The following is a 16,665-nucleotide window of genomic DNA, read 5'->3' on the forward strand; positions in this document are numbered from 1 at the left end:
AATGAGTAAGAGGAGCTACCATGGGTAGATGTATAGAAGCATAAAGAAGGGAAAGTCTAAAATAGATCATGAAGCACTCTGAATATGAGGGTAAGAAATTTAAGCACTGTTAACTGAGAAGTTTTTGAGCCAGAAGAAAAAATATCAACAGGTTAGCAAATCTAACCAAAAGGTAGGAATTATTCTTCATGAAAATAGATACTATTGGAAGGACAATTTATATATTTGTTCCATTGATTTATATTCTCATTAAATTGCTTTTCAGAAGAGCACTTTCTACACCAGAATTTATTTTACTCATGCCAGATCTTTAAGCTAATTTTTTTTCCCCTGATCTCTAACAAGTTGGGTGTATACACCCCTCTAAATATCAGAGAATTTAGCATGAATGTTAGCAAAATTACTTTTTATTAATATTTGTCGTAAGATAGAAATCACAAAATGAGGCCCATGTTGTGTCAATACTGATAATCAAGAGCTAGGAGACTACGAGGAAACAGCCTGCCCTTTTCAATTTAAAAAGTTATCTGTTTTAATAATCTGTGATTTTTGCACAATCTAGCTGGAAAGTTGAATATGACAGTCAATAAATCTTAGCTCTTCTATATACTATTTTTGTGTCCCAGAGAAAATTTATATTTGATCCTCCTCCTGTGTATGTTTTACTTGACTTACACAGACACACATGAAAAGAAAAGTACATGAAAAGGGAAAGAATACATAAATTAAGAGCTTCAAATGGTAAAAATAAATCCATGTCCAAAAATTTTTAGGACTTTTTATTGTGACATGCACCTGAAATGCATTTGCCATGTCATCATAGGTTATTTCAATATGTCCTAAATTCTTGTTTATAAATGTATTATATTTTGCTTTTTAATTCCCTAGATTGACTATCACAGGCTTTGCCCAAGTTTATGACCATTTATACTGAATTATCTAGAGGTTTCCAAATGAATGATAATCAGTCATTTTGAGACTAAAAGCTTTCTAGCAGACATGGATGATTAACTGCCATCATCTCTGGATTTTTCTTTTACATATGACTTTTTTTTTCCTGAAATTAACTAATGTTACCAGAAAAGAAAGATGAATAAAAAAAATTAAAATTGCTCTACCCCAGTACAGATAGGAGTCATGGGAATTGCTCAGGGGAGTGGAAATTTTTATATTAAAATTTAGATGAGGGTATTTGAATTAATATTATTGAGGGAAATGCATCTACAATCCTCTAAGCCATGAGTCATGCCTTGATTTATCTACCACTGTCACTTGATTTATCTACCACTGTCGCTGTATTCAAACAATACAGGAACCTTTGGAAAGATGAAGACCAAATATCAAGGATGAAAATACAGTTATTACACAGTCTGAGTTTTGCCCACAGTGGGGAAGGTGATTTTTTTTTTTAGAGCTATCTATTTGCTTCTTCATTTCCTCCTGAAATTATGTAGTGCTACTCTTACCTATTTTCCCTATCCAAAAAAAAAAAAAAAAAAAAAATTCCTTTCTAAAATGGGTTTTTCTAACCCTATCAGTTGCTCATTCTAGCATGTCATGCTGAGATTTGAATTACAGAAGTGGATCCAGAGCACCTGATGTTAAAATTTCAAAATCACTATTTTATGATAAAGACCAATTCATTTTGAAGACTTCAAGCCATATTCTATGCTTATTTCTATCTCTCTTCACTAGATTCTCACGTGGTCTCAAGATGATCTCCCTTTCCCAACCTGCCTTATTACAGTTCTTTCCATTGCACACTGACTACATAAATTTCTGTGTTGCTCAACTTTCATTTATACAGCAAAGCCTAATGGGTAGACAGAGAGTGAAAGATGTTAAGTTCATGCCAATTAACCGATGCCACTGCAAAGTCTAAACTAAGAGGTTCCTGCCACATAATGCTTTATGGAACTTTCTTTATCTCAGTTGCTCCACTTGTTCTAACAGACTATAAGGTTGGATCTCTTAGAAAACTTAATGGCAGAAAATAATGTTTCTTCTCTGCCCTTAGATTGTGTGGCCAGTGTCTTACACCAGAAGGGATGAATGCAAGTGGGCTGGAAAAGATATCCTGGTAAGTATCAGTCTACTAAGTTGTTTTAGTAATTGCATAAGGAATTTATTACTCTATCATCATTTTTGTTCAGTGTTATATTAAACACCATTCTTTGCTTCTGGACTTAGAAACAAATTAATGATATTTGATTTTGAATATTGACATTTTTATGTAAAGCATTGAAAATCTTATGTAAAGCAAGTGGGTAGAAAATGACAATATACCTGAATAAAGCAAAATTGTGTTCCTTTTGATGATTTATATACACAAAAGGTAATTAACAAAATGTATTTTTAGCATATATACTTATACTCAATAAGTGAACTTATTTGTGCAGATTAGTTTTCATGTTAATTCCTCTTGAATTCCTTTTAAATAAATTGAAATTTTTCTTCTTCTGAGTCATCATGATTAAATTCCCCTCATTCTTTCCATTTCATTCTATTCCTTTTCTTTCTTTTCCTTTCCCCTTCTTTCCTTCTTACATTTCTTCTTTTTTCTTCTTCCTCCCTTAGAACTTCTCTCTTCCCTTCTCTCCTCCTTTCTCACGTTTCATGCACTCATTCCTTAAATAAATATAGATTGAGAAATGACTATGCAACAAACATTGTCCTGGGTACTACAGACAAAAGATGAGTGGATGGTAAGCAGTCCCTACAATGGTTTTACCACTGTTAGTAGGTAGAGGCCATTTTTCCTGAGGTAAACTTTGTCAGTAAAATTAAGTGGGCCACTGGTTTGAAGTATAGCCAAGGATCTGCACAGATCGTGAAAGGCAGTTATAATCATTTAAATCAATAAATTAACATGAATTCAGGATTTTAAATATAATTTGTATTATTTTATGTCTTATCAGATATTTTTGGATCTAAAACACAAGGAAATAAGTTTAAAAGTTTTGTCTCTATATTAGCATTTAGAAGAAATTTATTCTATGTGCATAAAGACATAAATCAACTTGTATGTATGTATGTATATAGACATATAGATATTTTCAAGGGACAATCTGATTGATTGGTAGCAGCTGCCTAAGATGATGTATATGTTTCGAAGGATTTAGCAGTGATATTGGAGTTCATGGAAAAGAATGTCTCAGTCTGGTAGCAGTGTTGGCTACAGGTGAAGGCAGATAAAGGAGCACAAAGCACAGGTACCTCCCATCCATGCTTAATACATATCAGCAAACATGGGAAATTCATCTTTAAAAATTTCAATTTAAATATAGTGATTACAAGTCACATTAAACCATAGTACAGTAAACATTTTTCTGATCATGTGAAAGTGGACAAAAAATTCTGTTCTATCAAATTTTATACTACCCCAAGTTAATACATAGGTTGGGATGATTGAAAAGGAGTAAATAGAAAGAAAAATGAAGAAGGAGTCCAAAGAAGTCAAGAATTTTATGTTGATTCCCCACTGACTCATTAATTTTACTTGAGCAAGTACCTTAACTTTTGGGGGGTTTTAGTATCTTATCCATTAAATGGGACATTACATATTTTGCAGTTGTGAGAAAGAAGTTCAGTAGATTTTGTGAAAATTATTTAGAAGTAGGTAATATTGCATAAATGTAGGCAAAAAATATGACTGAATACCCCAAAATTTATTAACATCAAAATGCTATATTTGCCATTAACAAATTATGTTGAAAGACTTCAGTGATAATAACTAAGGATGGAGAGAAATGGAGGTTTTACCTGTATACAGCTGTGACTTTTAAAAACAGATTTTTTTTTCTCTTTCTGTTAAAGTATAACAGGTAAAGACATGGAAACTTAGAATTACTGAGAATTCTATCCTGTGCCAAGTACTTTGATAATTTAAATAGTATTTTATATATGTAGTTTTAACAATAATTTTGTCAACTGGGTATCATTACCACCGTTTTCTTAAGAAATATAATGATTCAGCATATTCATTCAGATTGTTTCATTCAAAAATTTTGGATCATTTTGAGTACTGTGCTAGAAGTCAAGATCAAAATTTTTCTGCCTCTGTTGAAGTTTTTGGTGTTATGTGGCATGTATGGATTTGAACTTAGCTATTAACACACACATAATAAGGAGTAGAGATTCAAATAAATACCTTACCTATTCTAATCTTTTTAAGCATGTGGATGTAATAATAACCAGCTCCTGACATTCTTGTAAGACTCAATCACAAATGAAATTATTACATAGACTGTAATGCATGATACAAAATTAACTATTAATATCTGTAACAGAGTTGCTTAGACAATTTCTAAGTGAAAACATCATTAATGAAATTTGTTTTGTCCTCTCTAATGAACATGACCACTGTAATGTGGAACTGTTCTGAATTCAATTATATCTGAACACTGAAGATAATACCATACTTATCTGACAACTTATCTGGATTTTATAAAAAGCACTGAGCCAAGTACTGAGCATATTTCAGTTGCTAAGATAGCAGATATTCTTTTGTGTTTGTGGTTTCCAAAATTCACCTGAGTACATTTCCCTTATCTGCTATGCCTCTTGCCTTGCCTCCCCTGCTCCCCTCCCCTTCCCTCCCCTCCCCTCCCTTCCCCTCCCCTTCCCTCCCCTTCCCTCCCCTTCGCTCTTCCACTCCTTCTCCACTATCAATACTGAACACTGAGGGATTCTGGTGATAGCCCACAGTTATTTCAGCAGCTGCAATATGCAATAAAGTCATATTGCATAAATCCCCATAAATGATGTCATAAATCCCCACAATGCCCTATGAATAACCTTAATCATGACCTCAGAGCTTTCCTCTCTAAGAAAAGCAACTTTATTGTATTTTTCAGGCTTACTGAAAATGCTTACGGGTTTGATAGAACTAAATTAAAAGGAGCTAGGGCTTCCCTGGTGGCGCAGTGGTTGAGAGCCTGCCTGCCAACGCAGAGTATGTGGGTTCGTGCCCCGGTCCAGGAGGATCCCACATGCCACGGAGCGGCTGGGCCCGTGAGCCATGGCCGCTGAGCCTGTGCGTCCAGAGCCTGTGCTCCGCAATGGGAGAGGCCACGGCAGTGAGATGCCCGCGTACCACAAAATAAATAAATAAAATAAAAAAATAAAAGGAGCTGAAACATATGGTGTTAGCTAATACAGGGTATTAATGGCACCTGATTATTTCATAACACCTTGTAATAAGGATTCTGAAAACTTATAAACTATGTCATATATTATGTTAGAGATAGGTAATTATGTGTGCATTGAAAGATGTAAATTTTTCAAAGTTTAACAGTATGGCAAGATTAGTCATACAGATCTTAAGCCAGCTAATTAATGTAACCTGATAAAATGCTCATGCTTTTGTTATTCCTCTACATTCTACATTAAATCAATTCAGTCATTGTGAATTTTTATTTTTCTTTGTTAACACTTATTTAATGAAGGGAAAACACAAAAATATCTATATATTTTAGTTCAAAGAAAAATGTATATTTCCTTTAGCTCTTAACACTAAACACCAAACACTAAAGTATATTTAAATAATAAAATATATTTCATACTATTTTTCTTGTAACCCATCTCATTCCTTTAATATTGCTTTTCATTGACTGTTATGCAAAATACATTTTGTGCATTTGGAATGCATTTTATTAAAACTTATTTTACTTTTCAGGAGACCTCACTTATGTGTCTCAATTTACATAACAGATTTAAATAGGATACATGGCATTTATTTGTTATGTTTGGACTTTAACATACAGATGCATTTTTTTTCTTTCTTAAGATATGATTTTAGAAAATAGCAAATAGTTGATTTATTGGGATTGTAACATTTCTTCCTTGATAAACATAAAATATAGAATTTGTATTTTTTTTCTTTTTTAATAGATCTTTATTGGAGTATAACTGCTTCACAATACTGTGTTAGTTTCTGTTGTACAACAAAGTGAATCAGCCATATGCATACATATATCCCCATATCCCCTCCCTCTTGAGCCCCCCCCTCCCTATCCCCCCCTCTAGGTTGTTGCAAAGCACTGAGCTGATCTCCCTGTGCTATGCTGCTGTTTCCCACTAGCCTACTGTTTTACATTTGGTAGTGTATATATATCCATGCTACTCTCTCATTTCACCCCAGCTTCCCCTCCCCTGACCCCATGTCCTCAAGTCCATTCTCTATGTCTACGTCTTTATTCCTCTCCTGCCACTAGGTTCATCAGTACCATTTTAATTTTTTTTTTAGATTCCATGTATATGTGTTAGCATACGATGTTTGTTTTTCTCTTTCTGATGTACTTCACTCTGTATGACAGACTCTAGGTCCATCCACCTCACTACAAATAACTCAGTTTTGTTTCTTTTTATGGCTGAGTAATATTCCATTGTATATATGTGCCACATCATCTTTATTTTTTTATGTTTTTTAACATCTTTATTGGAGTATAATTGCTTTACAATGGTGTGACAGTTTCTGCTTTTCAACAAAGTGAATCAGTTGTACATATACATATGCTCCCATATCTCTTCGCTCTTGCGTCTCCCTCCCTTCCACCCTCCCTATCCCACCCCTCTAGGTGGTCACAAACCACCTAGCTGATCTCCTGGTGCCATGCGGCTGCTTCCCACTAGCTATCCACCCTACGTTTGGTAGTGTATATATGTCCATGCCACTCTCTCACTTAGTCACAGCTTACCCTTCCCCCTCCCCGTATCCTAAAGTCCATTCTCTAGTAGGTCTGCATCTTTATTCCCATCCTGCCCCTAGGTTCTTCTGACCATTTTTTTTGTTTTTTGGTTTTTTTAGATTCCATATATATGTGTTAGCATACAGTATTTGTTTTTCTCCTTCTGACTTACTTCACTCTGTATGACAGACTCCAGATCCATTCACCTCACTACAAATAACTCAGTTTCATTTCTTTTTATGGCTGAGTAATATTCCATTGTATATATATGCCACATCTTCTTTATCCATTCATCTGTTGATGGACACTTAGGTTGCTTCCATGTCCTGACTATTGTAAACAGAGCTGCAATGAACATTTTGGTACATGACTCTTTTTGAATTATGGTTTTCTCAGGGTATATGCGCAGTAGTGGGATTGCTGGGTCGTATGGTAGTTCTATCTGTAGTTTTTTAAGGAACCTCCATACTGTTCTCCATAGTGGCTGTATCAATTTACATTCCCACCAACAGTGCAAGAGTGTTCCCTTTTCTCCACACCCTCTCCAGCATTTGTTTCTAGACTTTGATGATGGCCATTCTGACCGGTGTGAGATGATATCTCATTGTAGTTTTGATTTACATTTCTCTAACGATGAATGATGTTGAGCATTCTTTCATGTGTTTGTTGGCAATCTGTATATCTTCTTTGGAGAAATGTCTATTTAGGTCTTCTGCCCATTTTTGGATTGGATTGTTTGGTTTTTTGATATTGAGCTGTATGAGTTGCTTATAAATTTTGGAGATTAATCCTTTGTCAGTTGCTTCATTTGCAACTATTCTCTCCCATTCTGAGGGTTGTCTTTTGGTCTTGTTTATGGTATCCTTTGCTGTGCAAAAGCTTTTAAGTTTCATTAGGTCCCATTTGTTTATTTTTGTTTTTATTTCCATTTCTCTAAGAAGTGGGTCAAAAAGGATCTTGCTGTGATTTATGTCATAGAGTGTTCTGCCTATGTTTTCCTCTAAGACTTTGATAGTGTCTGGCCTTACATTTAGGTCTTTAATCCATTTTCAGTTTATTTTTGTGTATGATGTGTTAGGGAGTGTTCTAATTTCATTCTTTTACATGTAGCTGTCCAGTTTTCCCAGCACCACTTATTGAAGAGGCTGTCTTTTCTCCACTGTATATTCTTGCCTCCTTTATCAAAAATAAGGTGACCATATGTGTGTGGGTTTATCTCTGGGCTTTCTGTCCTGTTCCATTGATCTATATTTCTGTTTTTGTGCCAGTACCATACGGTCTTGATTACTGTAGGTTTGTAGTATAGTCTGAAGTCAGGAAGCCTGATTCTTCCAGCTCCGTTTTTCATTCTCAAGATTGCTTTGACTATTTGGGGTCTTTTGTGTTTCCATACAAATTGTGAAATTTTTTGTTCTAGTTCTGTGAAAAATGCCTGTGGTAGTTTGATAGGGATTGCATTGAATCTGTAGATTGCTTTGGGGAGTAGAGTCATTTTCACAATGTAGATTCTTCCCATCGAAGAACATGGTGTATCTCTCCATCTATTTGTATCGTCTTTAATTTCTTTCATCAGTGTCATAATTTTCTGCATACAGATCTTTTGTCTCCTTAGGTAGGTTTATTCCTAGATATTTTATTCTTTTTGTTGCAGTGGTAAATGGGAGTGTTTTCTTAATTTCACTCTCAGATTTTTCATCATTAGTGTATAGGAATGCCAGAGATTTCTGTGCATTAATTTTGTATCCTGCTACTTAACCAAATTCATTGATTAGCTCTAGTAGTTTTCTCGTAGCATCTTTAGGATTCTCTATGTATAGTATCATGTCATCTGCAAACAGTGACAGCTTTACTTCTTCTTATCCAATTTGGATTCCTTTTATTTCTTTTTCTTCTCTGATTGCTTTGGCTAGAACTTCCAAAACTATGTTGAATAAGAGTGGTGAGAGTGGGCAACTTTGTCTTATTCCTGATTTTAGTGGAAATGGTTTCACTTTTTCACCATTGAGGACAATGTTGGCTGTGGGTTTGTCATATATGGCCTTTATTATGTTGAAGAAAGTTCCCTCTATTCCTGCTTTCTGCAGGGTTTTTATCATAGATGGGTGTTGAATTTTGTCAAAGGCTTTCTCTGCATCTTTTGAGATGATCATATGGTTTTTCTCCTTCAGTTTGTTGATATGGTGTATCACGTTGATTGATTTGCCTATATTGAAGAATCCTTGCATTCCTGGATTAAACTCCACTTGATCATGGTGTATGATCCTTTTAATGTGATGTTGAATTCTGTTTGCTAGTATTTTGTTGAGGATTTTTGCATCTATGTTCATCAGTGATATTGGCCTGTAGTTTTCTTTCTATGTGACGTCTTTGTCTGGTTTTGGTTTCAGGGTGATGGTGGCATCATAGAATGAGTTTGGGAGTGTTCCTCCCTCTGGTCTATTTTGGAAGAGTTTGAGAAGGATAGGTGTTAGCTCTTTTCTAAATGTTTGATAGAGTTCACCTGTGAAGCCATCTGGTCCTGGGCTTTGGTTTGTTGGAAGATTTTTAATCACAGTTTCAATTTCAGTGCTTGTGATTGGTCTGTTCATATTTTCTGTTTTTTCCTGGTTGAGTGTCGGCAGGTTGTGCATTTCTAAGAATTTGTCCATTTCTTCCAGGTTGTCCATTTTATTGGCATAGAGTTCCTTGTAGTAATCTCTAATAATCTTTTGTATTTCTGCAGTGTCCGTTGTTACTTCTTTTTCATTTCTAATTCTATTGATTTGAGTCTTCTCCCTTTTTTTCTTGATGAGTCTGGCTAATGGTTTATCAATTTTGTTTATCTTCTCAAAGAACCAGCTTTTAGTTCTATTGATCTTTGGTATCGTTTCCTTCATTTCTTTTTCATTTATTCCTGATTTGATCTCTATGATTTCTTTCCTTCTGCTAAATTTGGGGTTTTTTTGTTCTTCTTTCTCTAATTGCTTTATGTACAAGGTTAGGTTGTTTATTCGAGATGTTTCCTGTTTCTTAAGGTAGGATTGCATTGCTATAAACTTCCCTCTTAGAACTGCTTTTGCTGTATCCCGTAGGTTTGGGGTGGTCGTATCTCCATTGTCATTTGTTTCTAAGTACTTTTTGATTTCCTCTTTGATTTCTTCAGTGATCACTTCGTTATTAAGTAGTGTATTGTTTACCCTCCATGTGTTTGTATTTTTTACAGATCTTTTCCTGTAATTGATATGTAGTCTCATAGCATTGTGCTCAGAAAAGATATTTGATATGATTTCAATTTTCTTAAATTTACCAAGACTAGATTTGTGACCCAAGATATGATCTATCCTGGAGAATGTTCCAAGAGCACTCGAGAAAAATGTGTATTATGTTGTTTTTGGATTGAATGTCCTATAAATATCAATTAAGTGTATCTTGTTTAATGTATCATTTAAAACTTGTGTTTCCTTATTTATTTTCATTTTGGATGATCTATCCATTGGTGCAAGTGGGGTGTTACAGTCCGCTACTATGAATGTGTTACTGTCGATTTCCCCTTTTATGGCTGTTAGTATTTGCTTTATGTATTGAGGTGCTCCTACATTGAGTGCATATATATTTAAAATTGTTATATCTTCTTCATGGATCGATCCCTTGATCATTATGTAGTGTCCTTCTTTGTCTCTTGTAATAGTTTTTATTTTAAAGTCTATTTTGTCTGATATGAGAATTGCTATTCCAGCTTTCTTCTGATTTCCATTTGCATGGAATATCTTTTTCCATCCCCTCACTTTCAGTCTGTATGTGTCCCTAGGTCTGAAGTGGGTCTCTTGTAGACAGCATATATATGGGTCTTGTTTTTGTATCCATTCAGCCAGTCTGTGTCTTTTGGTGGGAGCATTTAATCCATTTACATTTAAGGTAATTATCGATATGTATGTTCCTTTTACCATTTACTTAATTGTTTCGAGTTTGTTCTTGTAGGTCTTTTCCTTCTCTTGTGTTTCTTGCCTAGAGAAGTTCCTTTAGCATTTGTTGTAAAGCTGGTTTGGTGGTGCTGAATTCTCTTAGCTTTTGCTTGTTGGTAAAGGTTTTAATTTCTCCATCAAATCTGAATGAGATCCTTGCTGGGTAGAGTAATCTTGGTTCTAGTTTTTTCTCCTTCATCACTTTAAATATGTCCTGCCACTCCCTTCTGGCTTGTAGAGTGTCTGCTGAAAGATCAGATTTTAACCTTATGGGGATTCCGTTGTGTGTTATTTTTTCCCTTGCTGCTTTTAATATGTTTTCTTTGTATTTAATTTTTGATAGTTTTATTAATATGTGTCTCGGTGTGTGTCTCCTTGGGTTTATCCTGTATGGGACTGTCTGCACTTCCTGGACTTGGGTACCTATTTCCTTTCCGATATTAGGGACGTTTTCAACTATAATCTCTTCAAATATTTTCTCAGTCCCTTTCTTGTTCCCTTCTTCTTCTGGGACCCCTATAATTCGAATGTTGGTGCATTTAATGTTGTCCGAGACGTCTCTGAGACTGTCCTCAGTTCTTTTCATTCTTTTTTCTTTATTCTGCTCTGCAGTACTTATTTCCACTATTTTATCTTCCAGGTCACTTATCCGTTCTTCTGCCTCAGTTATTCTGCTATTGATCTCATCTGGAGTATTTTTAATTTCATTTATTGTGTTGTTCATCGTTGCTTGCTTCCTCTTTAGTTCTTCTATGTCCTTATTAAATGTTTCTTGCATTTTGTCTATTCTATTTCCAAGATTTTGGATTATCTTTACTATTATTATTCTGAATTCTTTTTCAGGTAGACTGCCTATTTCCTCTTCATTTGTTAGGTCTGGTGGGTTTTTACCTTGCTCCATCTGCTGTGTGTTTTTCTGTCTTTTCATTTTGCTTATCTTACTGTGTTTGAGGTCTCCTTTTTGCAGGCTGCAGGTTCGTAGTTCCTGTTGTTTTTGGTGTCTGTCCCCAGTGGCTAAGGGTTCTGTAGATTGAGTAGTTTCCCTGGTTGAGGGGACTAGTGCCTGTGTTCTGGTGGATGAGGCTGGATCTTGTCTTTCTGGTGAGCAGGTCCACGTCTGTTGGTGTGTTTTGAGGTTTCTGTAGCCTTATTCTGATTTTAGGCAGCCTCTCTGCTAATGGATGGGGCTGTGGTCCTGTCTTGCTAGTTGTTGGGCATAGGGTGTCCAGCAGTGTAGCTTGCTGGTCATTGAGTGAAGCTGGGTCTTGGTGTTGAGATGGAGGTCTCTGGGAGATTTTCACCATTTGATATTACGTGGAGCTGGGAGGTCTCTTGTGGACCAGTGTCCTGAAGTCGGTTCTCCCACCTCAGAGACACAGTCCTGACGCCTGGTGGAGCAGCAAGAGCCTTTAATCCACACGGCTCAGAATAAAAGGGAGAAAAAATAGAAAGGAAAGAAAGAAAGGAAGGAAGGAAGGAAGAATGAAAGGAAGAAAGAAAGAAGATAAAGTAGGATAAAATAAAGTTATTAAAATAAAAATAATTATTAAGAAAAATTACAACAACAACAAAAAACCGAGACAGTCAAAACCCTGGGACAAATGGTAAAAGCAAAGATTTGTCTATACAGACAAAATCTCACACAGAAGCACACACATACACACTCACAAAAGAGAAAAAGGGGAAAAAATTAATATATCTTGGTCCTAAAGTCCACCTCCTCAACTTGGGATGACTCGCTGTCTACTCAGGTATTCCACAGATGCAGGGCACTTCAAGTTGATTGTGAAGCTTTCATCCGCTGCTTCTGAGGCTGCTGGGAGAGACCTCCCCCTCTCCTCTTCATTCGCACAGCTCCTGGGGCTCAGCTTCGGACTTGGCCCCGCCTCTGCATGTAGGTCGCCCAAGGGCATCTGCTCTTCACTCATACAGGACGGGGTTAAAGGAGCAGCTGTTTCGGGGGCTCTGGCTCAGGCCTGGGGAGGGAGGGGTACAGATGCGGGGTGAGCCTGCTGTGGCAGAGGCCAGCATGACGATGCACCAGCCCGAGGCACGCCGTGCGTTCTCCCAGGGAAGTTGTCCCTGGATCCCGGGACTCTGGCAGTGGCGGGCTGCACAGGCTCCCGGTAGGGGAGGTGTGGAGAGTGACCTGTGCTTGCACACAGGCTTCTTGGTGGCAGCAGCAGCAGCAGCCTTAGAGTCTCATGCCCGTCTCTGGGGTCCGCGGTGATAGCCACGGCTCGCGCCCGTCTCTGGAGCTCCTTTATGTGGCACGCTTAAGCCCCTCTCCTCTTGCACCAGGAAACAAAGAGGCAAGTAAAAGTCTCTTCTTCGGCAGCTCCAGACCTTCTCCCGGACTCCCTCCTGGGTAGCCGTGGCGCACTAGCCCTTTCAGGCTGTGTTCACACAGCCAACCCCTGTCCTCTCCCTGGGATTCTACTGAAGCCCGAGCCTCAGCTCCCAACCCCCGCTCTTCCCGATGCGGTGGGTGAGCAGACAAGCCTCTAGGGCTGGTGAGTACTGGTCGGCACCGCTCCTCTGTGCGGGAGTCTCTTCGCTTTGCCCTCCGCACCCCTGTTGCTACGCTCTCCTCCGCGGCTCTGAAGCTTCGCCCGTCCTCCACCAGCAGTCTCCTTTCCACCTTCACAGTTCCCTCCCACTGGTGCAGGTCCTGTCCCTATTCTTTTGTCTCTGTTTATTCTTTTTTCTTTTGCCCTACCCAGGTACGTGGGGTGTTTCTTGCCTTTCGGAAGGTCTGAGGTCTTCTGCCAGCGTTCAGTGGGTGTTCTATAGGAGCAGTTCCACGTGTAGATGTATTTCTGATGTATATGTGGGGAGGAAGGTGACCTCCACGTCTTACTCTTCCACCATCTTCCCAGTCTCCTAGAATTAGTATTTTTACCAAAAATTTCTTAAATAACCAGTTAAAAAGAAAGATTAAGGGTAAAGAGTGTTTTTTTGTGTTTTCTAAAATTTTCATTCAGCACCATATTTGTGAAGTGATAGATGGATAGTTTGAAGGAAATTATGCACTATATCTTGAGTAAATAATAGTCAGCTGTGACTGATGGACAGTAATTCCTTTCAAAGACCTCTTGTGATGCTCAAACCCACATGAATGAGGCCTTGAGTGGTTTTTGCAGCCATCAGGACTTCAAGATAGAATTGTAACCAAAATAGGAACTGACCTGAATATTTATAGAAAAGTAAACTAATGACCTTCTTGAGTGCTCTCTGTGGTTTCTAGAACCCAAGATTACCCTGTTCCTACTGGTTTTAGTGTTTTCTCTAAATGTCCTCTGGAAGTAAATCTCCTTTAAAACAAACCATCCTGGAGGAAGTGCTGTCTTCTTGGTATTAGATTCAGATGCAAGAATACAAAAAGAAAAGCAGGACAAAGACACTGGTTATTTTTATGTATCTTGAGAGTAGGTCATTTTTAAGTCCGGTTGAGATGGTCAGCATGGTATAGCCACCCAGCAAGTCACGATATGCCACTTGATTGAACCTATATAGTTCCTTTGTCACTAAGTGTAGCATTATATAGAAAGTATTCCTCATTCTCCCAGGCAGCTGGGAAGATACAAACCATCATTTCTCACAGCTCAGTTATGCATCATACATTTATATTAAATCAGCTACTGGGATTTGAGCAAGTAGTCCACAATAAAAGGACTTTGTGGTAAGAGGGAATCTACAGCCTAAGACATGTATAGTCTCTCTCTTTCTTCATATATACATAGATGGAGAGAAAAAGAGAGAATACAAACGTGCCTTAGGCTGCTGATAATGGCATTTCTGACAATAAGATTAATCTAAACTTATTTTTTTTCCAGAAGTGAATATGCAGGATATATATACTACCATTGCCTTCTTTTCTTGGTGTTGTAAGTTCTAAACATTTACATTGTTATGATATTTTTATATTAGAGGAGTGAAATGCTCATGAACTTTTCCATTGTTGTTACTTGAGAGTTGTAATTTTTTTTAAAATGACATGATATATATTATTGTACAGATACCCTCAATAAGGACATAAATGTAATCCAGATATCTCTGTTCTGACTGCTATTAGCTGCATTTACTTTTATTTTTGATATTTTTCTGGTGCTTAAAATCCACTTTGTATTCACAATAACATGTCTATTGAGAGATTAACTTCCTTGACCCTGTTTTGCAAATGAAAACTGAATACATGCTAAGCTGGTAAAAGAATCTGTTTCGAATCAATCGCTCTCTAAATCTTCTTTGTTTATCCTACTAAACCATCTCTCTTTGTACTAAGTTTCAGTAAAACCAAATGGCAACCGTATGACTCTTAGAAATATTTTGAACATCGTTGGAAATCAAAATTTCAACCATCTGAGATGAACAAAAAAAGCCAGATTCTCATAAAATTGGTCTTGCTGGATACATTTCAAAGTGCAATATCATGCACCTGAATTTTGGGACATTTTTGCAGTTCTTGAGGATTCATTTTTATATTTTTGTCCTTAGTTATTCATTTTTAACATATGATACATTATTCCACATCTGTCAAATTTATCATGACTCAAATTGCAGGACCTCAACAACACTAATTTTTGCCAAGTGAATGCAGCTGAGAATTTGAAGCTACACATTCATCTGAAGTTGCAGTACAGTCTCAAATGCATGTTAGTCCTTGAACTTCATTTACTTTTTCAAAGGTCAAAGTTGATATCAACTTAATTTTTTAAATTTTATTTTAGGGACTTCAAGGCATGTTAAAACTCTAAATGGATAATTAGAATTACCTTCTGATTCTATAAAAATCATAAGGTTTCATTAAATCTCAAAACCCTGATGTTTAATTGTTAGGAGATAATTTTTCATGGATCTCTCACATTTCTGCACATCTGATGAACAGAGGCACTCTTAAGCAAAAGGCTACTTTTCAAATAACCTTGAGAAGTAGAGACAGTGTCTCCCTCAGAGCAAAGGGCAGTTATGTTCACCTGCAAGTACAATGAACATAACATCTTCCTCAATATGTAATGGCCAGGATGCTTATGCCTAGTATAAAATGTTCAGGTTCCCTCAACCCAGAGTTCCTCTGCTGTAATACACCTCACTGCATGTGCAGGTGTCACTTGGCCCTCTTCTCACTGTCCAGTGGGAATTGGAGCTTGGATAACTGGCATGAGAAATGCTGATACTTTGACTACTGATATTTCTGTAAATAATAAAGTCATTTGTCTCTAATTCAGGAGCTGTATATCTTCTGCCAGCATCTGCAAAACTGTGTCAGGGTAGCTGGTTATCTTACAAGTAGAGCAGAATCATAGACCCTTTGCTGTTCCTGATAATATTGATTATAAGTTTTTGTGGGCACCCTAGATGACCTCACAAATGAAAGACTATGGTCACTTTATTCATTTTTAAGTATGATTCCATGATGAAATTTGATGATACTTTAGTTATATAGACAACTGATTCCTGGTGAGAGCAAGTGAAAGAGTTGTTATTAAATGTCACAGAAATGAGCATTCAAATTTTCATGTGCATTCATGTGTGTATGTTTATTTCTGCTTGGAGGTAAATAACAGGCAAACTGATAACAGTTTAAATTCAATATTCAAAGAATACTAGTAATAGTGATAGCTAACATCTATTGAAGCTTACTATGTATACTAGGTATTATTCTAAATCATTTTTTAACTCATTTATGTAACTCCTTTTTGGTTATGATACACATTTCATTTCAAAGGATGTAGTTCCAGCTTACCTAAGTGGCACACCACAATTCTGCCATAGCTATTGAGAAACAATTGCTATATTTGCTGTTTGACTGTGACAGTGATTCATACCATCTACCACTTTGATGAAAAGAGTGATTATAAGTTTATAATTTATAGTCCTTACTGTTGGAGGACTGGAATTTTATGAAAATTCTAATGAACAAAATATAACTCACCTTTGTAACAGGAATGAGCACAGATTAATATTCAAAACCAATTTTATTAAATCCACCTCTCATTACCACCAATTATGGGCTTAACCTCTTTTAACTGTAC

The 16,665-nt window shown here is 36.8% G+C and overlaps 1 protein-coding gene across 1 annotated transcript in view; it reads left to right on the forward strand.

The window, feature by feature from the left end:
* SEMA3A (semaphorin 3A) overlaps window positions 1-16,665 on the forward strand; it is a 237,765-nt gene that overhangs the window by 62,943 nt on the left and 158,157 nt on the right. The window contains exon 3 of the mRNA XM_059074056.2: window positions 2,018-2,080. Coding sequence (XP_058930039.1) covers window positions 2,018-2,080 — 63 coding nt within the window. The remainder of the gene's footprint in view (window positions 1-2,017; window positions 2,081-16,665) is intronic.

The sequence above is a fragment of the Kogia breviceps genome, chromosome 9, assembly GCF_026419965.1.
Source record: "Kogia breviceps isolate mKogBre1 chromosome 9, mKogBre1 haplotype 1, whole genome shotgun sequence".
NCBI classification, from domain to species: Eukaryota; Metazoa; Chordata; class Mammalia; order Artiodactyla; family Physeteridae; genus Kogia; species Kogia breviceps.